General features: G+C 34.4%; 1 protein-coding gene across 10 annotated transcripts in view; it reads left to right on the top strand.

The window, feature by feature from the left end:
- EPHA5 (EPH receptor A5) overlaps nt 1–27,683 on the top strand; it is a gene marked incomplete at both ends in the record, with an annotated part of 326,480 nt that overhangs the window by 13,071 nt on the left and 285,726 nt on the right. For all 10 annotated transcript variants that reach the window (XM_082837949.1, XM_082837947.1, XM_082837948.1 and 7 more), the window contains one exon: nt 16,019–16,083. In XM_082837949.1, the coding sequence (XP_082694075.1) occupies nt 16,019–16,083 (65 nt within the window). The remainder of the gene's footprint in view (nt 1–16,018; nt 16,084–27,683) is intronic.

Below are 27,683 nucleotides of genomic sequence, written 5' to 3'. Positions count from 1 at the left end.
CTGATTAGTATATTTAATTAATTATCCCTTTTGAACATATTTTTATTTACTCTAAAAATTCTAACAAATATATGAGAAGTGTCAGTGGGTTAATATTGTATTCTACTGAGCTAAGAATTCTTTGAATTGAATTTTTCTTCTAGATGGGAGGGATAATAGTGATAACTGCTCTGAAAACTATTACCACATAATCTCCTTTAATTCTCACAATAACCCTGTGAGCTGGATATTGTTTCAGTTTACTAGTGGGAGATGGGGCTGGGGAGAAATTAAGTAAATTGCACTGGGTTGCACAACAAATAAATTGATAGATTAGGAACCAGGTGTGTTTGATGCAGAAGCTCTTGGTTGCACCCACTATCTAGAGATTATATTTATTTAAATATACTTAAGTATTATGATTTGTATTTTATTTACATATACAATTGTTCAAGGAAGGAATCATGTTTTGTTACAAAACCACATGTTTTATAAGAAAATCAATTAATATAAGAATAATATAAGCAAAGTATATGGGGACATGGAAAATTTATATCAAGAAAATCTCACTATCATTAATGCTAAAGCAATTGAATAGAAAACTTAAGTATAAGCTTTGATTTACACAGTTCTCATTTCCTGGCAGAAAACCTGTCAGAACCTATTAGATGAAAATAAGTTTTGTATATTTTGAAAATTGGTAAGAATTATTATTCATGGTATTGTTCAAACACAAACAACACTGTGACCCGCTAATAGGTTCTTATGTAGGTCACTGTTGAAAGCCAAGGACAAAGGGTTAAAAATGGTTTTCAAATTTCTTTTTTTTTTAAGTTTCAGAACCTCTAATTCCTCTCATCACTGTGGAAGCCCAATACATGAAGCAGATAACAACAGAGTTATTGGGCTTCCTGGCTCTTTCTTTACCTCCTTGCTCCCTTCATCTGCTTGTGCCTCTGAGATATCTCTTTAGAACCACAGGGGCCATTGTGGGCTCAGTGTGAAAACCACTGTGTTAAAATATAAAAGGAATGTTGTATAGAAGATCTGTGTGCTATGATCCTGACTTGTAGCTTTGTAACAATCTAGCTAAAAAATAAATTATAATATCTAGTAAAGTTTACTTTGAACCAGTGGTTCCTAACCCAGAGGCACTCATCAGAGCCAACCTCAAAACATGGTTAAATATACCATGCCTGGAGCCTCCTACACTCACTGATTCAAAATTCATTAAAGCAAGTCCTGTGGAAATCTGTAAGTTTAGAACCTGGGAATCTGTACTTTTAGAATATATATTCTAAAAGTACAGATACATATATATATATATATATATATATATATGTATATATATATATAAAACTATATAAATGTTTTCTATTATTAATCTCAAGGACAATATGAAAATGTGCTAAGGCTAAAGGTAATGTATATTATTATCAGATAACACTGTGTACAATAAGGACATACAAAATGTTAGAGAATTGTAAAAACAAATGTCAAAATCCAAAATTATTCTAATTATGGTTTGATATGTAGTCAATGATAGAGCCATTGATATCAGAACTGATCCTCAAAGTGTATGCTTTGATTAATATTTCCCCTTTATATTCCTACATAATTTTATCTTCATTTTGAATGTGTTCCCATATATCCCTGAGTGTCAAATGTTAATTCAGATAATTATACCCTAAGAGAGTCTGACTTGGGGGACACGGAAGGATTATTTTACAGGTAATGCAAATTCAAGCAAGTGTCTACTCTTAGAGCTAAGCAATTGGAAGGTTGAACAATCAGCAGGATACTTCCTATTTTATGCACTGATGCATCCCCAAGGCCTAGAACAATTCTTGGTACTTAAGTAGATGCTTAATAAACATTTGTTGAACAAATGAACGCTCATTCACTGCAAGTGTCCATAGAACTGTAATAGAAGTTAAAGCAGTGAGCTGGACTTTCTCCTTTTTACATACTATTTGTATTACATGTGATTTATTAGGTTGAAGATAATAGAAAAACTATCCAACAGTGACTTACAATGTAGAGGGGTTAAAAAAACCTTTGAGAAAGAAGTTTCAGGGTAGATGTCTGGTGGTTTGGGTTCAGTGGCTTAATGATGTCAGGATAGGAATCACTGTGACTTTTTTGGCCTTACTTTCAAGCCTATTGCCTCATGGTTGCAAGAAGACTGATGCATCTCCAAGCATCACATCCAGTTCAGAACAAGAAAAAGGGAAAGAGAAGAGCCAAGAATCATGTCAGCTGCACTATTCCTTCAGCTAGGACAGCAAAACTTTCCCAGAAGCTGACAAGGAGATTTCAGACTTATGTAACAAGGGCCCCCAGTTCAGTGGAGGCTAAGATTATAGAAACATAATGATCATTATTTGGTAAGGCCAGTTATGAACCATTGTCTGGTGCTGGGCACATTGCCCCTCTAAACACAAGTGAGATTCTGATATGAAGGAAGGAGAAAGGATGTTAGTAATTAATGGGCGTAAAATACAATACAATATCACTGAAGTGATACAATACCACTGAAAAGAGAAAATACTTTTATTTTATTTTATCTTGTTTTATTTTACTTTATTTTCTTTTATTTTCTTTTCCTTTATACACATTGTAAAAGGAGAAGTAGCCAACTAGTGGGGTTATATTTTGACCAAAAATATATTTTAGGTACCATGTTAACTAGGCAAAAATGATTGCTACTAGATCATCAATCTTATACCTTATAAAGATACATAATTTATTGTATTTCTAAAAAATGACTTAATAATTACTTTGCTGCTGTCATGAATCTTGCTAGCTATTTTGAAATGGATAATTAGAGCTGGGTACTAAAATGTTTATGTTCAGTCACCTAAAATTATTGGGCACAATATTTATTTATACTTCTGTCAATAGTGCTTTATATTTTGACTAGCTTTTGATGACAAATTGTTATCCAAGGATTTCTTGTAATATATATATATTTTTTTCCATTTTGGATAACAAAGCCATTCTGTAGGGTTTACATCAGAATTCAGTTTTAATTAAGCCACAAGACTGACATGGGATAATGACTGAAGTTGCTAGCAGAAATTTGGGTCACTTCTCATGTCACAATAAGGGCTACTGGGCCACACAGTTGTTTGTGCTTTTTTGGAAATGCCATCACCTTAAAATACAGACTGTGAAATTGTGCAAGTTTCTTTCTGTTTTAGTGCATGTTCAGATCTAATCATCATTTTATCCTACGCTGAAGGCTGGAAAGCTAATTATTATATAGGTTGTTTTGCAGTTTGGTATATTTCAGTCAAACATTAGGGGTAATTAGGGACTGGGGTAAGGATTCATTCCAAATGAAGAATCAGCTTTGCATACATTTCCCATTTCTATTTTGATGTGCTTTTTGACATCTAAGGACAAAGTATATTTTACAAACTTATACCCTGTTTTGCCCCAGTTAGCATGCTTATTAAAGCATAATGAATAATAAAATAAAAAAATAAGAGTTACCCTTTTGCTTTCTGAGATCTTGTAACTTACTGTTGGAAATTTGATACTAAATTTTGATTTCTCCAGGAAAAACTAGTATCTGCTCTGTTTAGATTAATAGATCTGAGGATTTCCATTTTATATAGAGTACTACTAGATCATTATGGGAGATGCTGGCTTCTGTAACATGTTATTCAAAATTCATTGATTTAGTAAAACTCCTTGATATGTAGAAATTAAGAGTTTCAAAGGAGGGAACCTTTGGATTCATTAAGTCTGATATTGGGGCAAGTGTGAAATAGAAGCAAGAGAAAGAGCTTTGGAGTTAGATAGACTTGGATTTAGATTCTGGTTTTGTGCTTATCAGCTCCATGACCTTAGACCACTGCCATGTTTAGCTTTTCTCAACCTCAATTTCCTTATCTGTAATGTGGGGAAAATAACATACCAAAGGATCATTGTTAGGATTAAGTGATATAATGTGTATTAACTACAGATACACATAATTTTATTAGTCTTAATCGCTGATATTACAAATATGAGAATAGAGGACCTCAAAATAAAATCACTTCCACAAGCTCACACAGTAGCAAACCAGAGCCTTAGGACTGATGAATATTCTCTGTGCAGTGAACTGTTCTCAAAGCGAATTGTGAATGTGCACATGTATTTCAAATGTTGAGGATTTGCACTGTTTTGCAAGGAAGAGCTTCATATACTATCTACGTACATTGTAGAGTGGTGAACAGGAATTGAGTGAGCATATTCTGTAATATGACAATTTTCAAGCCCATTATGTCATCTAATTTTGACTTTTCTTTTTAGAATAAAAACAATATGTAAAACTAGGCAAGTTTGGTTACCACACCTGACAAGGTAGCCATGAAAACCATGTTTTTGCTCGTTTCATGCAGTGTGTCCTGTGAGGAGCAGACTGCTCATTAGTCATAATTTCGCTCAGTAGATTTCAGAGTTACCTTTGCCTAAACACTCTGTATAGACTAATCAGTGGATACGAATTCTCAATCCCTCTTTGCCATCTCCATGAGTTTACAATTTTAGAGTATATTAACAATTCAAAATCTTTAGCATACATTTCTGATTGATTTTTGCTTCCTTCAGAGTTGTATGCTTCATAGTATGACTATGCTACTGCTTACTTTTCAAAGAGCAGTGGCTAAAAATTCTTTGTTTATGATGATGAAAAATATTTTGTAACAAAATGGAAAAAAAGAGACAAAAAGAACAAAATGAGCATAGGTGAATGTATTTTGAAACAAACAATTAAAGGCAGTGGTTATTGCTCATAGTCAACAATGAGAGTAATAAGATTGAAAGAGACAACAAAAATCATCTATCTTTGATATCACTTATCACTTCAAAGATAACGAATATGATGGTGTAAGTAACTCAATTTGAAATGTCATTGGAATTCTTTAAGTCAAATATCTTTAAATGGGAAGTATCGAGACATGATAGAAGAAGAACAGACTTCTGGCATACGAGAGACTAAAGTCTGCCTTCAAATTCTGCCACTTAGCAGTTGTATCTGTTAGGATGTCTTCCTCTGCAAATAGCAAATCACTTCCCACTGGATTAAGCAACAAATCTGATTATTTCCCATATAACAGGAAGTCCTAAGAGAGGCAAGTTTCAAATTTAGGTGGATTAGCAACTCTGTGATACAATTTTGAATCAGATACTTCTCATCCCTTCACTCTGCCAACCCTAATCTGTAAGCTTTGCTCTCCTGCTGATTCTCCTTGTTTGCTCAAGATGGCTGCATCAGTTCCAGGAAATATACTCATACCCAACAACTTTCAAGGCATCCAGGAATTTCCTTTTCTACTGTTTTCTTCATAAAAACTCCTTTCCTTTGCAGATCACCTTCACAGCTCATTGGACAGAACTGAAACAATAGTTAAGACCACATAATTGGAACTGAGATAAGTTCAGCATCGCTAAATTGTGGAAGAAGAAGGAGGGAAAAGCCTGAATGAAACTGGAGAAGAAAATAGAGACCAATTTTTCTGGAAGAACTTATATTAAAAACAAGACACAACTACAAGGTTTGAAGTAGGGAGGTGACGTGACCACACTGGTGGCTTAGAAAGGTCTTTCTGGATTCAGTGTGTTGTAGACATTTTCATGTCTACATGAAAGGATCATGAGAGGATGTCTACATGAGAGGATCATGCCTCTCTACTGAGAAACCAGTTAGGAGATTTTTCAAGTTAAAAATTATGGCACAGATTTGACTGGACTGGTTCTGCTGTGGAATGAAACAAAGAAGGCAGTTCAGAGAGCTATATACAGAATAGAGTTAGAACTGGTGGGATTTGGTTACTGATTCAATGTAGGGGGTAAAGGTGAAGGAAGACAAAGGTGATTCACAGACTTCTGGATGGAACAACTGGTTCTATGACATTGCATTCACTGAGATAGGGAACATAGGAGGAGGATTTTTTTGTACAAGGAAGATACTTTGTTCACTTTGCTACAGGTTGAATTTGAAATTACTGCAAGTCATGAATGTGTTAGTAAATAGCAGACAGTTTTATAAGTTGATTGGAATTTCAAGAGAGAGAGATGGACAAAATATATGGATTTGGGGGGTTATTAATATTTACATTACAACTGAAGACTTGGAAGTTCATGAGCTCCTCTACAGGGGTTCTTTCATAGGGGGTATGTGCTAATATCACCTCTAAAACCAGTCAGCTAACAAACAAAAGTTAAATATCCTAGCCATTCTCCATCCTAAATAGTCTGATTCAGTATGAATGGACTGGTGCTAAGACATTTGTTCTTTCCAAAGATTCTTTTTTCTTATTCCCATTTTAAGTCCTATTCAAGAATCATTGGTATAGCGTGATAAGTGAAGACAGTGTACAAAAATAGAGTATTGATCAAAGCCAAGGTTTGAAGGGTTGGTAGAGGAAGAGTAGCTTATAATGGAAACACATAGCCAGAGAGGTTAAAGAAAACCACAGAAATGCATTGTCACTGAAGATGAAAGATGAGAGAGTGTCCATGGGGGTCATGATCATATGCTACCAAAACATAAGGAAAATTAGGAACTCAGAGCTACATGATTATCACAATTTTTAGAACCAATCTTTTAGATTGGTGAGATTTTCCACAGGCAGTGTTTGACAGCCGTGGTTCATGTACAAATAAAGTAGATTCATTCATGATTAAGGTTTACTTCTTTGGATGCCCTGGGGAGATAGGTTGCTGTAATCAAGGTATTTGATGATGTCTAGGCTCTTAAGTGCGGGACTTGGTTATGGGAAAAACCATAAGCAAGGCTTGTGGTCTGTCATGAAGGCTTCAGGTATTGCCTCATGTTTTTTTCCTCCCTTGATTTCCCTGCTGGGGCTCTGAATGATACTGCAAACTGTCAGTGCTGTGTGGATCCTCTAGGTTTGCTGGGATCGTTAAATGAAAGAATATATATAAATTGCCTGGTAGAGTACCTGACACATAGTAAACACTGAATAAGTTTCTTTTCTAATATTCTTCCTTTTTTTTTCCTAAAAAAAGGTTGTACAGTTATGTTGCTCAGAATTACAAAAGAAATGAATACTCTCTCATTCATTTTCGAAATACAGTTGGTTATAGATTCTTGCTTTCAAGCAAAGACGACAGAAATCTATGTAACACCCCTAAACCTAAACCATAATTCTTACCAAATTTACAAATTTAGTTTTCCAATGGGAAACACATGTCTTCTTTCTCTGCACTCCTGTTGCCAACTGTTCTTTGTTCCCTGAAGCAGTTGTCTCATTATAAAATTTAGCCCAGAAGCAAGAAATCACATCTGTGCTGAATGAGACTATGGAGAGAGGCTGGATAGCTGTATATCTGGGGTTTAGTCCCACAGATTAGTTAAACGTGTGCTGTAATTGAATCCAGTAGCTTTTCTGGTATTGTTAAATGGAAATCAATAAGCAAGCAAACATCAAAACTCGACTGTATTCAATGGGACTTTGGTTCAATGCCTTTAGAGAGAGAGAATTCCATCTTATCTGCTACTAATCCAAAGTATTGTCTCTTCACACTGTGATGGAGTTCTGACTACCATTATAATTGTGTTTGTGTGTTAATGTGAAGATCATGGGAAAAACAGAAACAATGTAAAATTACAAATATGCCTTTTGGGTCTCCTTTACCTTCATGTCATCAAGGATCACACATTCTTTCAAGGCATTACCCACTGATGGTGGTGGGACCATGCGCCTTCAGCTGTCTTTTGACTCTTCAAAGTTTCAAAACACATTCATCCCAATGCATCATTTTCCTGGAAAATCCAATAACATTTTTTTGCCTAATTATTAGCAAGATGTTACGGAGGAAGCAATGGAGTCAGAGGGATACACAGAGGGATATAACTTTGAAAGTTAAAGAGCATATTTGAATAATTAACTCCAATTACTCTTTAATTTTTAGAATGTGTGAAGTTGAAGGCTTACGAATCTTTTTGTGCATATTCCATTTTACTCATTCTGCCCTCCCTTTGTCCTTCTTGAATCCCAGCAAAAAGAATGAGTTAGCAACTCTGGCTTTTCTGAAAGTAAAATTTTTAAAAGCTTTTCTCTGTTTGTTCAAGAAAGCATTAAATTTATTAGTATGTAGTAATAAAATTAAGACATACTTAAGATTAGTTTGAATTAGTTTCTATTATAATTGTTATTTGGTTAGGCAGTTAACTGATTTTTACTTATTAAAAAGTTCCTGTATTTGTGAGTCATTGTTTTTCCTATGTTAACTTTAGGAATTTGCAATAGACTAAATACTCATTGACCTCTACAGAGTGATTTCTCCTGGAGAATCAGTCTTCTAAATTAATGATTAGATTACCAACCAATATGCCCATCGTCATTGTAATTATAGAGTGGCTGAGGGAAAATGACCTTGAAGGCTGTCTCTCAGTTTAATGGTATGGCTTTATTTTAAAATATAAATAATAGAATAAAAACATTTTCCATAAAATTTCTGATATCTAATTAATGTCTTTCAGAGTAACTGTGGTATCAAACATTTCCTCTAATTATATTCATTAGTGGCTTCTCCCGGACAAGTTTTAATTAAGTTGTACAATGAAGATCAATACTCATTGTGTATTCATTGCAATTTACAACAAGCATATATACTGTTCAGAACAATTTAATTACTGTAATTGTAGCACAGAAGATACTTAGTGACTGTGCTGCATTACTGCCAAACCGCCTTTTAATAAATTCAGTAATGAAATTAGAAAAGGAAATTCTGAAAATTCACATTTATATATACGCTATGTCTAAACCGGTTTTTATGTTAGTAGCTTAAGTAATGGGGGGAATGGAAGCATTGATAATATCAGTGACATAAAGCTTTTTCATGCATGCCATCATGAATTTTGAGAAATTATTAGAGCATAAATGACTACACTTGTAATAATAGTTACTTTGGTTACTAAAAATAATGTATGGGTGTTGGGTATTCAGAATACTCTGTTTTCTCTAAATAAGATGTCAAGTTTTGTTACTTCCATTTCCTTAAATAGGAGTAGTATTTTCATTCATAAGGAATGCTTCCAAATGTGTTAACTTCTATTAATGATGATCATGCTGCTGATGCATTGTGCAAGGAATTGTGGAAGTAGAGATTTTCTGGAGGCATCATAGGTGTATACCAGGGTTTCTGAGATTTGGCACTGGTGAAATTTGAGCCACATAATTCTTTCCTGTGGGGTGGAAGAAGTTTTGCTATTCACTGAAGGATGTTTAGTCAGTTGCATGCCTGGCTTCTTCCCATGAGATGCCAGTAGCAGATACTCCCCTACTTCCCAGTTTTGACAATCAAAAATGGCTCCAGACATTATCAGATGCCCATGTGGAGAACTACTGGTGTGTGTTGATTCAGCCACACCCTCCTGATCTGTCTACTGAGCAAATGATTCATTCATAAGACAAACAGCTATTCAGCTGTTCTGAATGCAGGCTAGGTTCATAGGCATGAGTCAAACATAGTGTTCTTTTAGGGGAACAATAAAATTCTGTGTATTCCGTGTTTTGGATATAAGAATTGGGTGTTAATAAAATATTCAGTAATACTACCTTACCCACAATTAGGAAAAGGAGAATCAGAGATCGTTTCCTGGGGAAGACAGTTTCTGAAATATATTTTGAAGTACAAATGAAGACTTAGCAGTTCACAAAGGGTGAAGGGTATTTGAGACAGCTAAAGCAGCATGTGCAAGACTTGGAGGTATAAGAAAGCTCTCTTACTCTTATCTGTACTTATCTGTATATCTAATTTTATGTAGATATAATTTTAGATAGTTACTTTTCCTGAGGCATCAAATCCCAATTTACTCTGCATTACATGAACAAAATTATAAAGTAGTAATCTGCAGGTAATTACCTAAAACACCTATTTTTTCTCTTTTTTTCCTCAATTTCCAATTCAGTAATGGTATATGTAAATATCTGCTTTGCACCGTGAATGTTATGAAATCAACTTCTAGGAGGAAAGCAATTTTAGGCAGTATGGAAAAGTGACATGCATGTATTTCCTATAAAACTCCTAATCTGTTTACCGGAAGAAAATCTTTTGACAAGATCATCAAAAGAAAGATGATATACATTCCTATTGTAGTTATTTCCATGTGTTCAGTAATGTATTCCAATATGGGAAACTCCCAATAAATTGTAAAAATAGTGAAGCTAGTATTTTCATTTACTTTCACACTTACACATTTTCTAAGCCAAGAAGAGTAAAAATAGTAATTTTAATTAAAGTTAATTCAAATGAGGGCAATTAAATTTTAGAAAGACATCTGGAATTCTGTTGATAATAATGAATATTTCAAGAATGCACATATTATTAAGAAGTCTACAAGGAATGCTGTGTTTCTCATGGCAGGCTAGTTATGAATTCCTAGAATTCCTATGCACATCACTTTGCCACCACAGGATTAAGTTCAATTTGACTGCCATCGTAGCAGAAGACCTTTAGTTTGCTCATTTGCTCTACTTTATCTAGTCCACACAGATATGCCGCTGCTCAATATCAAAGGTGAGTAAAATGAATCATAAAGATGAATAAACAGAAGGATTTAGGTTCTGCACTTCCCTGATATTTAGTCATGTCTAGACACAGACCTAGTGCCCCAGAAAAACTAAAATGAGGACAAGGACATTTAAGTTTAATGTAGCCTTATTCCCATAGAAACCAGAAGAGCCAACAGTAGCGTAAAAAGAAAACAGTACTGATCTACCTGAAAAATTAAATTTAGTGCACTGACTCGAGGATTTGCAAGGTTAGTGGGTAGTGAAATAGTTTTGGTCTGTTTGTTTTTGGTTTTTGCTGTTTTAAAACAATAGTTTTTGAGTTAGGTCAGTTTCCTTTAAAAAATAATAATTCCACATATCATTTATTGTTTTATTCCCTAAAGCCAACATGCTGTATGTAGGCTAAAGTTGATACAAACATTCTGTAGGCATACATTTTTATAGTTAAAGAGCTCAGAACTTAATGAGGAAAATAGACAAGTTTAAGGGTAGGTTACAGTATTGAGTATATATCTGTGTTTTCTAAGATTTTAAAGTTTTTGATTTATTTTCATATTAATAGTTTTAATACAGACTGTTACCTTAGTGTGTAAGATATGTATGTTTGCATATATGATATGAAATAAAATGATGGATAATAAGGGTAAAATGCACATAATTTCCATAGCATTCCAAAAATTTCTATTTCAGTTGTGATCCTGATTTCCTTGATCAAAATAATTTCAGAGTATGGTCTCTTGTAGAAGTTTTACACATTTCTCAGCCTATCTAATGTTAAACCTTTAGTACCCTAGGCTTACACTTGCAGATCCAACCATCTTTTTAGAATTGCGGGCATTTCAAGATACTGACTCTTGAATGTACTTTGAGGAAGCTTCAGTACCTCTGACGAGGGTTAACCCAGTCGTTTCCCTTTTGGGTCCAAATACCATGCTCATTCAAAGTGGTTCAGCGGCACAGTACACCAGGTAGATCCATTTGGTTTAGGCATAATATATTTGAAAGATAATGGTCTATGATCTAGGTCTAAAGCATTTTGACTACATAGCACCTTTTTTTTTTAACATTTTATTGGAGTATAATTGCTTTACAATGGTGTGTTAGTTTCTGCTTTATAACAGAGTGAATCAGCTCTATGTATACATATATCCCCATATCCCCTCCCTCTTGCATCCCCCTCCCACCCTCCCTATCCCACCCCTCTAGGTGGACACAAAGCACTGAGCTGATCTCCCTGTGCTATGCAGCTGCTTCCCACTAGCTACTGATTTTACATTTGGTAGTGTATATATGTCCATGTCACTCTCTCACTTTGTCCCAGCTTACCTTCCCCCTTCCCGTGTCCTCAAGTCCATTCTCTACATCTGCGTCTTTATTCCTGTCCTGCCCCTAGATTCTTCATAACCATTTTTTTTGATTCCATATATATGTGTTAGCATTGAGTATTTGTTTTTCTCTTTCTGACTTACTTCACTCTGTATAACAGACTCTAGGTCCATCCACCTCACTACAAATAACTCAATTTTGTTTCTTTTTATGGCTGAGTAATATTCCATTGTATATATGTGCCACATCTTCTTTATCCATTCATCTGTTGATGGACACTTAGGTTGCTTCCATGTCCTGGCTATTGTAAATAGAGCTGCAATGAACATTGTGGTACATGACTCTTTGTGAATTATGGTTTTCTCAGGGTTTATGCCCAGTAGTGGGATTGCTGGGTCATATGGTAGTTCTATTTTTCATTTTTTAAGAAACCTCCATACTGTTCTCCATAGTGGCTATATCGATTTACACTCCCACCAAGAATGCAATAGGGTTCCCTTTTCTCCACACCCTCTCCAGCATTTATAATTTGTAGATTTTTTGATGATAGCCATGTGATAGGTGTTAGCTCGTCTCTAAATGTTCGATAGAATTCGCCTGTGAAGCCATCTGGTCCTGGGCTTATTTTGTTGGAAGATTTCTAATCACAGTTTCAATTTCAGTGCTTGTGATTGGTCTCTTCATATTTTCTATTTCCTGGTTCAGTCTCAGAAGGTTGTGCTTTTCTAAGAATTTGTCCATTTCTTCCAGGTTTTCCACTTTATTGGCATATAGTTGCTTATAGTAATGTCTCATGATCCTTTGTATTTCTGCAGTGTCAGTTGTTACTTCTTTTTCATTTCTAATTCTGTTGATTTGAGTCTTCTTTTTTTTCTGGGTGAGTCTGGCTAATGGTTTATCAATTTTGTTTATCTTCTCAAAGAACCAGCTTTTAGTTTTATTGATCTTTGCTATTGTTTCCTCCATTTTTTTTTCATTTTTTTCTGATCTATTCTTTATGATTTCTTTCCTTCTGCTAACTTTGGGTTTTTTCTTCTTCTTCTTTCTCTAATTTCTTTAGGTATAAGGTTAGGTTGTTTATTTGAGATTTTTCTTGTTTCTTGAGGTAGGATTGTATTGCTGTAAACTTCCCTCTTACAACTGCTTTTGCTGCATCCCATAGGTTTTGGGCCATTTTGTTTTCATTGTCATTTGTTTCTAGGTATGTTTTGAGTTCCTCTTTGATTCCTTGAGTGATCTTTTGGTTACTTAGTAGCGTATTGTTTAGCCTCCATGTGTTTGTATTTTTACACATTTTTTCCTGTAATTGATATCTAGTCTCATAGCATTGTGGTCGGAAAAGATACTTGATATGATTTTAATTTTCTTAAATTTACTAAGGCTTGATTTGTGACCCAAGATATGATCTATCCTGGAGAATGTTCCATGAGCACTTGAGAAGAAAGTGTATTCTTTTGTTTTTGGATGGAATGTCCTATAAATATCAATTAAGTCCATCTTGTTTAATGTATCATTTAAAGCTTGTGTTTCCTTATTTATTTTTATTTTGGTTGATCTGTCCATTGGTGAAACTGTGGTGTTGAAGTCCCCTCCTATGATTGTGTCACTGTCGATTTCCCCTTTTATGGCTGTTAGCATTTGCCTTATGTATTGAGGTGCTCTTATGTTGGGTGCATAAATATTTACAATTGTTATATTTTCTTCTTAGATTGATCCCTTGATCATTATATAGTGCCCTTCTTTGTCTCTTGTAATTGTGTTTATTTTAAAGTCTATTTTGCCTGTTATGAGAATTGCTACTCCAGCTTTCTTTTGATTTCCATTTGCCTGGAATACTTTTTTTTAATCCCCCCACTTTCAGTCTGTATGTGTCCCTAGGTCTGAAGTGGGTCTCATGTAGACAGCATATATACAGGTCATGTTTTTGTATCCATTCAGCCAGTCTGTGTCTTTTGATTGGAGCATTTAATCCATTTACATTTAAGGTAATTATTGATATATATGTTCCTATTACCATTTTCTTAATTGTTTTGTGTTTGTTATTGTAGGTCTTTTCCTTGTCTTGTGTTTCCTGCGTAGAGAAGTTCCTTTAGTATTTGCTGTAAAGCTGGTTTGGTGGTGCTGAATTCTCTTAACTTTTGCTTGTCTGTAAAGTTTTTAACTTCTCCGGCAAATCTGAATGAGATCCTTGCTGGATAGAGTAATCTTGGTTGTAGGTTTTTCCCTTTCATCACTTTAAATGTGTCCTGCCACTCCCTTCTGGCTTGCAGAGTTTCTTCTGAAAGATAAGTTGTTAACCTTATGGGGATTCCATTATATGTTATTTCTTGCTTTTCCTTTGTTGCTTTTAATATTTCTTCTTTGTACGTAATTTTTGATAGTTTGATTAATATGTGTCTTGGTATGTTTCTCCTTGGATTTCTCCTGTATGGGACTCTCTGCGCTTCCTGGACTTGACTGACTATTTCCTTTCCCCTATCAGGGACATTTTCTCTTCAAATAATCACTTCAAATATTTCTCTAATATAATCTTTTCAAATATTTTTCAGTCCCTTTCTCTTTCTCTTCTTCTTCTGGGACCCCTTTAATTCAAATGTTGGTTCATTTAATATTGTTGCTGAGTTCTCTGAGACTGTCCTCAATTATTTTCATTCTTTTTTCTTTATTCTGCCCTCTGGTAGTTACTTCCACTATTTTATTTTCTGGGTCACTTATCTGTTGTTCTGCTTCAGTTATTCTGCCATTGATTCTTTCTAGAGAATTTTTAATTTCATTTATTGTGTTGTTTATCATTATTTGTTTGCTCTTTAGTTCTTCTAGGTCCTTGTTAAACGTTTCTTATATTTTCTCCATTCTATTTCCAAGATTTTGGATCATCTTTACTATCATTACTCTGAATTCTTTTTCAGGTAGACTGCCTATTTCCTCTTCATTTGTTTGGTCTGGTGGGTTTTTACCTTGCTCCTTCATCTGCTGCATATTTCTCTGTCTTATTTTGCTTAACTTACTGTGTTTGGGGTCTCCTTTTCGCAGGCTCCAGGTTTTTGTCGCAGGTTGTTGTTTTTTTTGTCTGCCCCCATTGGGTAAGTTTGGTTCAGTGGGTTGTGTAGTCTTCCTGATGGAGGGGACTGGTGCCTGTGTTCTGGTGGATGAGGCTGGATTTTGTCTTTCTGGTGGGCAGGACCGCGTCCAGTGGTGTGTTTGGGGGTGTCTGTGAACTTAGCGTGATTTTAGGCAGCCTCTCTGCCTAGCACACTTTTAAACTACTTTAATTTCAGAGGGACAGTAGGTGAACCTGTTGAAATATAAACTCCCTGAGTGTCTATGTATCTGTGTGTGAGTATGTGCAAGTTTGTGAGTGTGCGAATGTTGGTGCATGGGCATGTGCATACTCTTCCATTGCTTTCTTTTGCAATGATGATGTTCGGACTTCCATCTTGGGAGTTACTAATATGTTAGGATACCCAGCCCTAATTGAGTTCTGCCTTTCAAAATGTAGCTAACAGTTTTGTAAAAAACACATTTTGGACTATAGTTATATATAAATAGAAAGTATCTTTGGGAATGCAATGAGCACTTAGCTATTGCAACAACCTTAAGAGCTGCTGCATTTCCTAGGCTTGGTTAAGAGTGTATAGATTTATTTCTTAATTAAATTTGCAATTTGGATTACGGATTTTGGTTAATATCACAAAAAATCTTACAAACTTGGGAATAGTTTATTGTTGTTTAATGTAAATTATTTGTTCATTGCCTTTATAACAGCTTTCCAGCAGAAAATAGAGTATATTTAGCCCCAACTTTACAGCTGCAGCTTAATCCCAAGAACCAACATCTTTAAAAAATAGACATGGTCCTCATGGTTTTCTGTGGACCTTTCTTTTTTTTCTTTTTCTTATTAATTCTTTTCCTTTATTCCTGTTTGACCAAAAAAAAAGCACTTAGGGTAATAACTTGTTTATATACTTTTGCTGTTATTTTTCTCCAAATAATTATTCAAAATCACTTATTCTCTTGCATCCTAATAATGTTTTCTTCAAATTATAACTCTTGTATTCATCATAACGAATGCTCAATTTACTTTCAGTTATGGATGTAATATGTGCTTTTAATAACACTATGAAAATAGTGATATATTTTTGTATATTTGACTCAGCTTTGTTTTCTTTCTCTTTTAGTGAATTTGTTGGATTCACGGACTGTCATGGGGGACTTGGGATGGATTGCTTTTCCAAAAAATGGGGTAAGCCTTTATAAAATTTTCCCTACAACTTAAACTACTTGAATAGACATCATCTTAAATATCATATAGTTGTAAATTCTCTGGACATATTTGATGTTAAGAAAAGAGGGGTGTGTGTGAAGGGGAGTGAGGAGACTTCAAATTAGCTTTGACTGGGAAAAGCAAGCAAATTGGGAAGAGATTTTTATTACTGAAAAACAAATATATTATTTTCCTCTCTGAATATTTCTCCGTAAAGAAATGTGAAGTTTCTTCAGCATTCAGGAGAGTTTCAGATTGAAGCAACCAACACATTTTTAGAATTGGTTTATCTTTAAAAAAAAAAAAAAAAAAAGAAGAAGAGCTAAGAAAAAAGCAAAGATTTGCTGCTAATTTGCCCTTATCTTGTTTATGTTGAATAGGAAATAAAAGTTCATGTGTCAATGACAGTGTTGAATCAAACACTGGAACCAACTTATTATGTGTTTAATTTACTACATTAGGGAATTAAAATATTATAAGAAATTCCTTTAAATTCCATTGAAATTAAAAATGTCTCAGATTATCAGATTATTCATCATTCAAAGGGTTTCTTTTAATTCTTGAATTTTTCTCTATTGAGAACTTTCAGAAAAGATGCTCCATTGGAAGATTTTTATAATCAACCATTGTTTTTTTATTACTAAATTATTTTATGGTGTACATTAAAAATAACTTCTTTGGGATGAAAATTAGGTAAGCCATTTTTTAACAATATGCCTATTAATATATTTATAGTACTAAGAATCTTAATACATAGATTATATAAAAAGTATTCCATTATCTCGTACTTAATTAAAAACACATCCATATTATCAGATGGAAAATGAAAACATAAGTAAAATATTGTGACATAAAATCATTGTATTACATAGAAAACATTAACTGTATTGCATGACTATTATATTGAAAACAATCTAGACTTTGATAGAATATTTTTATTATATAATGACTTTAATACTTAAATATTTTTTTAATTTTCAAGCTAAAACTACCCAACATCATTATTGAACCAACTCTGCTCAATAGTCTATAATAACCTAAATGGGAAAAGAATTTAAAAAAGAATAGTTACATGTATATGTGTAACTGAATCACTTTGCTGTACACCTGAAACTAACACAACATTGTTAATCAACTATACTCCAATATAAAATAAAAATAAAAAATAAAATAAAACACACATGGATTTTTATAATAAAAAATAAAATATATAAAAAAGAAAAGTAAAAATAATCAAATCACCTTGTGACAAAAACAAATAATATTTTCAATCCTCCATTTAAAGGAAAAGTATTGTTAAACAATTTGAATGCTTAAAACTTTATTATACAGTGTATATATGCAATTAATTAGAAGATTATGCACACTAGTAATACTTCATATGACTTTGAAGGTTAATTTCAATTTAATTAAGTAATTTAATATTATACCAAATCTGGTTATAACAACCCAAATAACCAAAACTTAAATTTTTTTTCTAATTGATGAGTATAACAGATGTTTTAATTGGTCCTTTACTTAGAACATTCTTTCTGTGGAAATAAGACAAGTAGTATTAATTGTTCTAATGCATAATAATTTATATGTTAATATCCTCATCTCAGTGTGCTTTCTCTTTTTTCAGTAGGTTGGTATTTCTTTTTGGTTGTAAATATTATGGTTACATTTAGAGGTATAATATAAATAAAGTAATACAAGTAGATTGTTAAGATATTAAAACATGAAGATAAGCCAAATGAAAAACAAATTGTCTTACTCAGATATAGCCAGTGCCAACATAAAGGTATATATATTCTCTTAATCTGTCTTTTATCTTTCTTATGCTCTTCCTTTCTCCATTCTTTCTTTATCCTTCCCCTCACTCACCACCTCTGAGTTACTGTCTTTCTTTCATCTTTCACCACCCCTATACAGGAAGATGGCTGGCTAACATCCATCTATGAGAACCTGTAAATATATTTTGTACTCTGCATTTTTTCACATATCAAAAATGATTTATTTCATAAATATCTTAAATTGCCCTTCCTGAGAAGATGACTGACATATTGGGTTGAAATTAATTTTTTAAAAGTGAGAAAATATGTCATATTCTCTTTGAATCTCTCTGAGTTTAGTTTTGTGTTCCTCCTTTTTCCATTCAGAAGTTATTCAGACAAGGTTTGACAGAGTGTAACTCTGAGGGTAAATCTGATGTTGTAGTTGTTCTTGTAACTAGACATTTTTAGGGAAATTACTCAATTTTGTATGTGATTTCTGCGTAAAGCACAATTGACTCCTTTATAAAAACATAATCTTTTTATCAAAAATGGGCTATTTCCAGTCATTCTAACAACTTCCTCCTTTATTTTACTTTCTGTATAATTGTTAGTATAGTGTTAATTTTGTTCAGATTTTTAAATGAGTATTTTTTCAAAACTCTTGTAATTTTTTGAGTGATGTTTCTTTTGACATAGCTAATGCCTGATGTTAATACTGAAGAAAAAGAAGTTAAACTAGAGAAACTTAGTGAATGTGCACTTATCCGAGTATGAGGAATGCATGTGGAATTCAGGTGTTATATTGATGCTATGTCACCCACATGCAAAATGAAGAACGTATATATATACTTTTTACATATTGTTATTAGGCTGAGTCATTTAGGATTAGATAAGAAATCTAACTCTAAGTGAAATGTAGATCACTGGTGTGATATCAGCAAAAATTTTGGAATAAGGACATCTGAAAATTTTCTCTTCCATGAAAGCCATGAGAAAAGTGGAAAATATTATAAGAATCAACTTTTCAGAACTCTGGAAATTAACCAAAATCTTGGAGCAATCCAGGGAACATTTAGTCAAAAAAAAGGACTAAATCTTGTTAGAACAACAAGTTTGTGGCATTTCAAGGTGCCCTGTGTCCTTTTCTGCCACTCCAGCTCTTTAGTGTAGCCTTGGACAAAACCAAAAATCTGTTGTCAGGGTGAAAAACAGCAGTCTGGCAGGCACTAGGGTGGGCAGAGTCAGGTAGGAGACTCTTCAAAGACTTGATCTCAGAGGATTGTCATTATATATAACCTGATAACTCCATGAAAGAATGCTCTTGTAAGGCTGTCTTGACTTGTCTGACTTAGAGCTCCCCCAGTCTGAAAGCCTTTACTGTATTAAGTAAAGAAGAATATTCTTTTTTTCAGAACATTTCCTGAACCTCAGGCCTTAAGAATGAATGTTTTATTATTTTATTTCTTAGACCGATAAAAATAGTACCCTAAATCTAGGCCTAAGAATTGGGCAAGTAACTTAGGAGAAACCCTATTCATCCCTTGTAGTCAGGCACACATTCCATACACCTCTTAGAAACAATCATTGCACCTGTCATACTTTTTCTTTGCTTTTAAGCTTTTAGATTTCTTATGGCAATCTCATATTTACCACTGTACAGTGTTTCTAAAACTAGGCTCAGTTCCTGGCATATAATAGAACTTCAATAAATATTTATTAGAAGGATAACTGTTTGTTAATTTATGAAATGGGACATACATTACTGAGATGTAGTTTTGCATGAAGATTAAATAAGTGGGACTAAGGGTAGAACTGGGCACAGTGTTGGCACCCAGTAAACATCCTTTCTTTGATCTTCTGCTGCATTTCTGTTCTCCTCATATTAAAAGATCCATCAGTCAATCATGTTTTTGTGTTTCTTTGTTAGTTTTTTGACTATACTGTATGAATTCATTGTCAGCATTTAAAGATTGGGAGATTTCATATAAAGTCTGAATTTCCAGCTTCTCTGTTTAGTTGGAAGTTTCAGAAAGCCAGAGCTAGCAGCTTTCTATGACCTCAACAGCCCAAAGCTGAGTAAAGGCTGCAATTGGAAGAGAGTAAGCAAATTCTCCTATCTGACTCAATTTCTACCTGCTGCTCTTCGGTCATTTAAGTTGTTGGTCTGCAATGTTGGCATTATCATGGAGTCATTTTTTAATACTGCACAAGCATCGGTTTTTTCTTCTGTTTTAGGAGGGACTTTAAAAAACTTCTCTTGTGTTACATGCTGAGACTGTTTCTTCCTAGTTTTTGTTTGAGTACTTCACCTCAGTTACGGCACATCATTTGAATTTGGGCTTCAGCATGTGCTTTGTAGCTACAATGTATGAGGTAGACAGTGGGTGTATGTGTGAGTGTCTTCTGCCTCATGGTAATAACTTGAAGCCTCCTTCCTTTTTTTTTTTTTCCTGTACATATCTAGGAGTACTATGTTACAGCAAAGTTTGCTTTCATGCAAACTTGCTGCATTCGTTCATTCAACAGATATATATTGGACACTTAGTTTGTGGCTTGAACTCTTCTAAGAGTGTGCCTTACTTAGTTTGTGCCTAGTTTTGGTAGTTAGTTATAGTAGTGAAGAAGAGTCAGTGCCTACTATAACCAGGGTTACGGTAGTGAAGATAGTAAGTGAAGAAAACAAGCAAAAGTCCCTGATACCCTGGAGCTTGGGGCAGTGTTGATATTTTGAGAATGAGTTATCAGAGTGTTAGAGCAATGTGATAAATGAAATGCATTCTATTATTTTCTTTCTATACTTGTATGAAAGTGGCAGAGAGGTGACAGTATTCTCTCAAGGTCATTAAAGTAGCTTGTGACATAACTGGGAGCAACACATGTATTGCATTTGGCACATGTGCTGTCATATCATTGTTTCTCATTGTCTTACCATGAAAAAAATACTCTTTCATTTAGTACATAAATTCATTTAGTACTGACAATGACAATGTAAAAAGAGATATTTAGTATTTTTTTGTAGATGAAGAAAATGAGGCTCAGTAAGGGTAAGTGATTTTCCCAAGTTTATGCAGTTGGTAAGAGACTGAGGCCATTTTAAACCCAGGTCTTCCAGGATACTGATTGTTTTAAACCAGAGGTGAACTCCTACAAATAGGTAGGTCTCCAGAGACATAGGTTCTGGATGGTTCTCAGACTTCTAATTCATGTAAGAGAGGAATTCATGCTGAAGAGAAAATTCACCTCAGAGAAAGTTTTAAATGAGGTGGAGTGGGTCACATGCTATTAATTGCTAGATCATAATACATTTTTGGAAAAATGTATATAGCACATAGATGCTCAAATATATAAGTTGCATTGTTATATTGTGTATAAAACAAATATATATATATATAATTAAATAATTTTATAAAAGTAGATAGATAATGAAAAGGATGAATTAACTTGACTCCCAGCTATATCTGTAATTCACTCTATTATTTTTGGGACCTGTGTGAAGCTCCGCTTTCCTTTCTGTTAAGCAAGGATGGGTGGCTCTTATATCATCTATCTTGCAGTGTTGTTTTAGGATAAAGTAAGATAATGTATTTGAATGCACCACATCATCACTCAACCACTAAAGAAGTAGAAAAGATGATGGTTGGTTAAAAAGCTACTTTTGTATTGCTGTTTTCAAACACAACCAGAAAGCAACAGTTTGGTGGTTAAAAGCAACAACCACTCAGGTATCTCTTTGGCATTTGACTGTTCAAATGAAGTAAGTAAACTCTTAAGAGTTTTTATGCCTCAACTCCCAAATGTGGGACCCAGTACTCTAATTTCACTTTGAATAAAATTAAGGGGAGGGTTTGTCAATTGTTTTTTTCTCCCATAACTGGTCTTTAATTGTAGACAGAAATAAAAACAAATAAGCAAAACACAGACTGACTTCTGGCTTAATTGTTGTAAAATGTGCATAGTTACCCTCAATTCTAAATTTCACTGCCTATTTGAGTAAATATTTTTTTCCTCCAGAGCACCTTTTGTTAGTATTTTACACTGAGGTTCTCAAACTTTTTCAACCTCAACCCATTAGGACATAATTCTAACAGTAATAGTAATTCGTAATTGTGAATAAGGAATAATTAAGAGGCGTTGAGAATTAATTTATTTCATGATTGACTCTGTTGTCAACCCTCTTTTTTTATATTTACATAAGATTTTGTCTTAAAATACTTGTTACTTTTTTAACCATTGCCTTATTTTTAAAAATTAATATACTTAATTTTTTTAGAGAAGTTTTGGGTTTGCATAAAAGTGAGCAGAAGGTATGCAGAGTTCTTATACACAACTTCAATATTCCTCCTTACCCTTTTTTCACTATTAGCATGTTGCATTAGTGTGGTACATTTGTTACAATAGACCAGGCAATGTTGATACATTATTATTAGGTAAATTCCAGGTTTATATTAAAGTTCACTCTTTCTCTTGTACATTCTCTGGGTTTTAACAAATACATAATAATATGTGTTTACCATTGCAGTATCATACAGAACATTCCCTGTCCTATCTGTACACACCCTGAAGATGTACTTTGCTTCCTTCTCATTACAGTAGCGTTATTTCATTCACCTTCTGGAACATTTAATGTTGATTAATTTATATAGTCTAATCATTCATGTTAATAGCATTGTTTCCTGCAAATTTTGAGCAAGAGTTTTCAAAACATTCTTATAAGAATAAAATGAATGGCTGTCGTGTTTGTTTAGAGCAGATTATGCTCTTAACATCTTAGAAATTTCACTATTGCTCTTTTTCCATATGTTGTTGTTACAAAAGATCGCAAGATAGACCTGCCTTCTTTGCTTTGGCAGAAAGCCTTTTCCCCACTGAGTCCTTTGTACTTCCTGTTCACACAGTGGGCAAGCCATCACATTCCCCTGGCTGTCACCTCTGAATCGTATTGCAAATTCTGCTTTTATTTTTGCTCTCTTTTCCTATTCCATTCAAAGAAGATAAACATTATTTTTGCAGTCTTTTCTTACGCTGATCTTAGGGGGTATTAGGATCATTCAAAATAACTTATTCATTTGAGAGAGATTTCAGAATATTGACTTAAATCATATTTGTACTAAAATGGAGACAGAGTAACCTGCTCTCTGCCTAGGGGAGAAAGAGCAAGCAATAGTCCTACATAAAGTCACTTCAAAACAGGAGTTTATGGCTTTTCTTGTTTTAGTGTCAGTTTGTTCTATTTTCTGATTTCTTCGAGACAGAGAACCTGTGTTTACTTCTGAAGTTGAAAATAACTCAAGTTTAGATCACTCAGAATGGACTGTGAATCCGTCATTAGTGTTTTATGTGGATTCTCTTGAATCAAGAGAAACTTAAACTGGATTTTCTGATACTCAGATTTTGGTAAAAGTGTATGTGAGAGTTTTGTGTGTGATTCCTCCTCCCCAAACTTAAAGGCAAAGAATGAGGAGAAGTATGTGAACACTGCTAATCTCATATATTTTGGTTATGATCAGGATGTTTTGACAGAACCTTGTTTTGGCTTTGCTTTCTACCAAAGGAGAGGAAAGATAATGACAAGCACTGAGGCCCACACTGAGCATGGAGAGGCTAATAAAGATTAAGTTATGCTGAAGGGGAAAAAGAGCACATTAGTGGATATAGAAAAGCTCTTTATTTGGACAGTGATAGAAAAGAATTCTAAAGGGAATGGATATTATACTGTATAATGCAAATGCCAGTATAATGAAGAACAATCCTATTCCAAAGTAGCTTTGTATCCATTATTTTTTAGAAAAACGAAAAGCACACCCAACCCGTGAGGTAATTAATATAAATAATTTAAGGAATTCAAGACAGTCACTTAGCATACACTGAAGTTTAGATGAAGCACAGTTTCACATTTAGATTTCCCACATAGAAACTAAGCAATTATGAAGAAAGTTTTTTAAAATGTGCAGTTCTGCTTTGCCATATGAGACAAATGTTGTATTTTGCCTTTGCTATATATTGAATGTATTAGCAACAGTCACAGTGTATTCATTCAAGGTAGGATTGAGACATGCATATACTATTTGTTTACTAGGTGTCACTCTGTTTATATATTTAAAGTCACTATAAAACAGTGCCTATATTTTCTTCTTTACAGTCTCTCAAAACACTCCTGCATTATAGGGAAACTCACAAACATAAACTGGAAAATGGCCTCTATTCATGATATCCTCTTGTTAATCCTTCTTCTTACCCTAACTGCAATAGACTAGCTAAAGACCTCATCCTTCAAACTGCAGTTTAAGTCTTATTTCCTCAGGAAAGTATGGTTCAAAGATTAACTGTTCTTCCATTAGCAGATTATGCTGTGAAATCCTTTTTCTCTCCATCCCAACCCCTATCTATTTTTTCTCCAGATCACAGTGTGTACAGCTATGTTATCCATACTCATCACCTAGACTAGCTTTCTATCCAAACACTTAATTCTCCTGATCCACTCCTTTTAGATGACATTCTCTATTGGTCTGTATAAGAAGCCAGGAGCATACATGTGAGCAGAGTTTCAGGTTATTTCTAAAGGGTTATATATGTTACTGTCACCTTACCTGTGATGTCAGACACCTGTGCACCCACTTACTTCAAACAGCCATTTCCCAATATTATTCCCACCTGTTTCATATTGGGTACTCATGTTTTCCTTTTCCCCATTATGTATATGGAGATTTCTGGGTCTCTATCTAGAGGTTCTCTGTGAAATGATTTACTCCATGTAAAATCTGGACCTAAAATCCTTCTTCTTCTGAAAAAAAATTCTCTGCTCTCATTGATATTTACTCCAGTTTCCATATGTGACTATAATGATTTTTTTTTTTTACTTTCATCTTCCCATTCATCAATGAAGATGTTAAATAAAACAGCTTTGCGGAGGTCCCCAGGGGCCAAACACCAGGTATTTTCCTAGTGGTTTGATTGCTGTTTATCATGATGTTTTTTTAACCATTCTTCAGCTGTTTTCAATTCATATGACTGCTCCCATGCAAGTCAATTTGAATTAATTTTGCAAGCAAAATGCTTTATGGTTCTGAGTAGATAATCTCCCTCTCCCACAGAGAAAATATATACTGTAATCATCCAGCATTCCTGTTGATTATTTCCATTAAAGGCAGCACAGGGAGAGAGAATGCTCAAGACTCCTCTGGCGTTTGAAGTTTTTTGAGGCTTTTGCTATTCATTGCCTTGTTCTCTCTCCCTCTCTCTCTCACTCTTTTATTTTTCTTTTATGCCACTCACTGTTTGCACTAATGCAGAAAATGATGGTCCGTACTGCTCAGCCTGGAAACTCTGTCCTCTGGAGCCTGGGGCTGGTATCTTTGTGATCTTATATACCAACACACTTCCCCCCAAATGAACTGACTTCTCTCTTCGTAACTCCCCAAAAGATTCATATAAATTTCTACCTCTAGTGTTTTTCACGGATTGCTTGAAATACTCCACCTTCCACCCTCCATATAACCCATCTTAATACTAATCATTTTTTTCCATTACCACCTGGAAGGATGACCACTTCCTAGGCTGAATCAAAATCCAGCACTTCCTGTGTATTGAACACACTAAAAATTAGATATTTGTAGTGTTACCAGTGTTTGTGTATGACTACTGTAAGCTTCTCCAGTGTAAAGACCTTTATGTTGTTATCTCTAGCACGTTGCTCTATGCCTCAAATATAAATTCACATTAATCGCATCTGCCACTGATTAATACATAACTAGGCATCTGAATCTGTCGGAAGTGGTGGTTGTTTAGACGCAAAAGGCTATACATTTTTGGCTAAAATAGAATAGTAAAAAGATACACCAAAGTTTGGATTTAGGGGTTCTTATTTATTTGGGGTCATGTAAGCTTGAACCAAGAATACTTTATTTTTATTATACAATTAAGTTTACCAAAAGACTATTATGTGCCAAATAGTGAGATTACATTGATATACAGGACTCACTTCCTCTCCTCAGGTAATCAGATAAGTTTGAATAATGTCTCCTAGAGTTGTGAAACATACAGTCTGCACAAACATATACACAACTCTGGGCCCCGCTCTCTATTGAGTTCAATCCAAATTACTAATTTGTATACATATTTGCCTCCATAAAGACATTATGGTTAACATGGAGACTTTGAGGGCTTCCCTGGTGGCACAGTGGTTGAGAGTCCGCCTGCCGATGCAGAGGACACGGGTTTGTGCCCCGGTCCGGGATGATCCCACATGCCGTGGAGCGGCTGGGCCCATGAGTCATGGCCACTGAGCCTGCACGTCCGGAGCCTGTGCTCCTCAACGGGAGAAGCCACAACAGTGAGAGGCCCACGTACCGCAAAAAAAACCCAAGAAAACATGGAGACTTTGAAATCAGCTAATCTAGATTCAGAATCTAACTCCACACCTTACTACCTAATGTGTAACAAGTTAATCACTCTGTGTCTCCATTTCCTCATTTATAAATTATGTATAATACTACCTACTGCACAATGTTCTTATGCCTATTAGAATGAGGTAATGATGCAATGTTTAGCATGATGCCTGTTTAATTCACAGAACCCAATATCAATTGAGCTCTTGAAAAAAATGAAACCAAGGGATTGGGCAACCTTTCATGATCTGATGTTCACCTCTCTCTGGTTCCTACCTTTGACTAGTCATTTCTTTGTTATTTTCTCAGCAAACCAGATTTCTTTGCTTCAGTTTCACATGGCTTTCACTTAATTCCAGATTTGATTGCCTGTATTTAAAAGACCAGCTCAGGCTGACTGGGGATGTTCCAAATTCCACATAGAAAGATTTCCACTTGGTTCTGCTGACCATCACTTATTCAAATATACCCAGCCGGATTGAGGAAGGAGGGTAAAATCATACAGTATAAGTGTAGCTCTAGCTGTTGGTGACCATCTCTGCTATAAGGAGAGCAGCTTAAAAAAAAAAAAAAAAGTTGGTGTCATCTCAGTTAGTGTCTCTTGGGAATTCTGATAAGGAAGCATTTCCCTAAGTATAAAGTTGTTTTCTCATATAAAATTTATTTAGTTATAAAAATAATTACTAATGTGAAATGTTTATTCCAGAAATTTGCAGTGAAATTAGGTGTTTCAGTACATAATTTCCATCATGTTTCTAAAGCCTGATTTCTACGATGCGTATGAATTTTACCCAGTATTCAATAATTTTATTTGAGTGGTCTCTTTGATTTATTTAAATTCTATTTGATAATCATATTTAATTGGTCTATTTGACTTATTTAAAATCTTACTATTATATGTCCCACTATTCTTATATTTTAGACTTCATTGTAATCAGTGATTCTACATCTTCTGATTACCATCATTCTGTTCTGTAAGACAAATATCCATGTGCCTCCACGCTTCTTTGCGTATTTTGGTATACATCTAGTTATTATGAGTAAGAAGACTAACAGTATCCTATAAGCTCATTGTTTCCTTAGAGGCCAAGAAAATCACCCTTGTGTTTGCTGACCTGGTCCTGAAAGTCCCTATGCATCATAAGCCAAGTCTCTTGTTTAGACGCAAGTTATAGATACAAAAATATAGACACAAAAGAGTAAGGCAGTCTTTACTGTTGAGTAATAGTTTTTACAGTCTTTAAGATAAATTAATGCTTTTCTTGATTGCCTTACATGATTTCAACACTTCCAAAATGTTACTGTGAATATTTAATGCCATAGGTTATGAATCTGAACTTATTCAGAATATACCTTCCAATTCAGCTTTATTTCTTAACATTCGATCTAGGACATATATAATAGAAATGGTGTGCATATGCTTCATGAATCCTTCATG

The sequence above is a fragment of the Leucopleurus acutus genome (genome assembly GCF_964270905.1).
Source record: "Leucopleurus acutus genome assembly, chromosome: 4".
NCBI lineage: Eukaryota > Metazoa > Chordata > Mammalia > Artiodactyla > Delphinidae > Leucopleurus > Leucopleurus acutus.
This window is presented reverse-complemented; position numbering and strand designations above follow the sequence as displayed.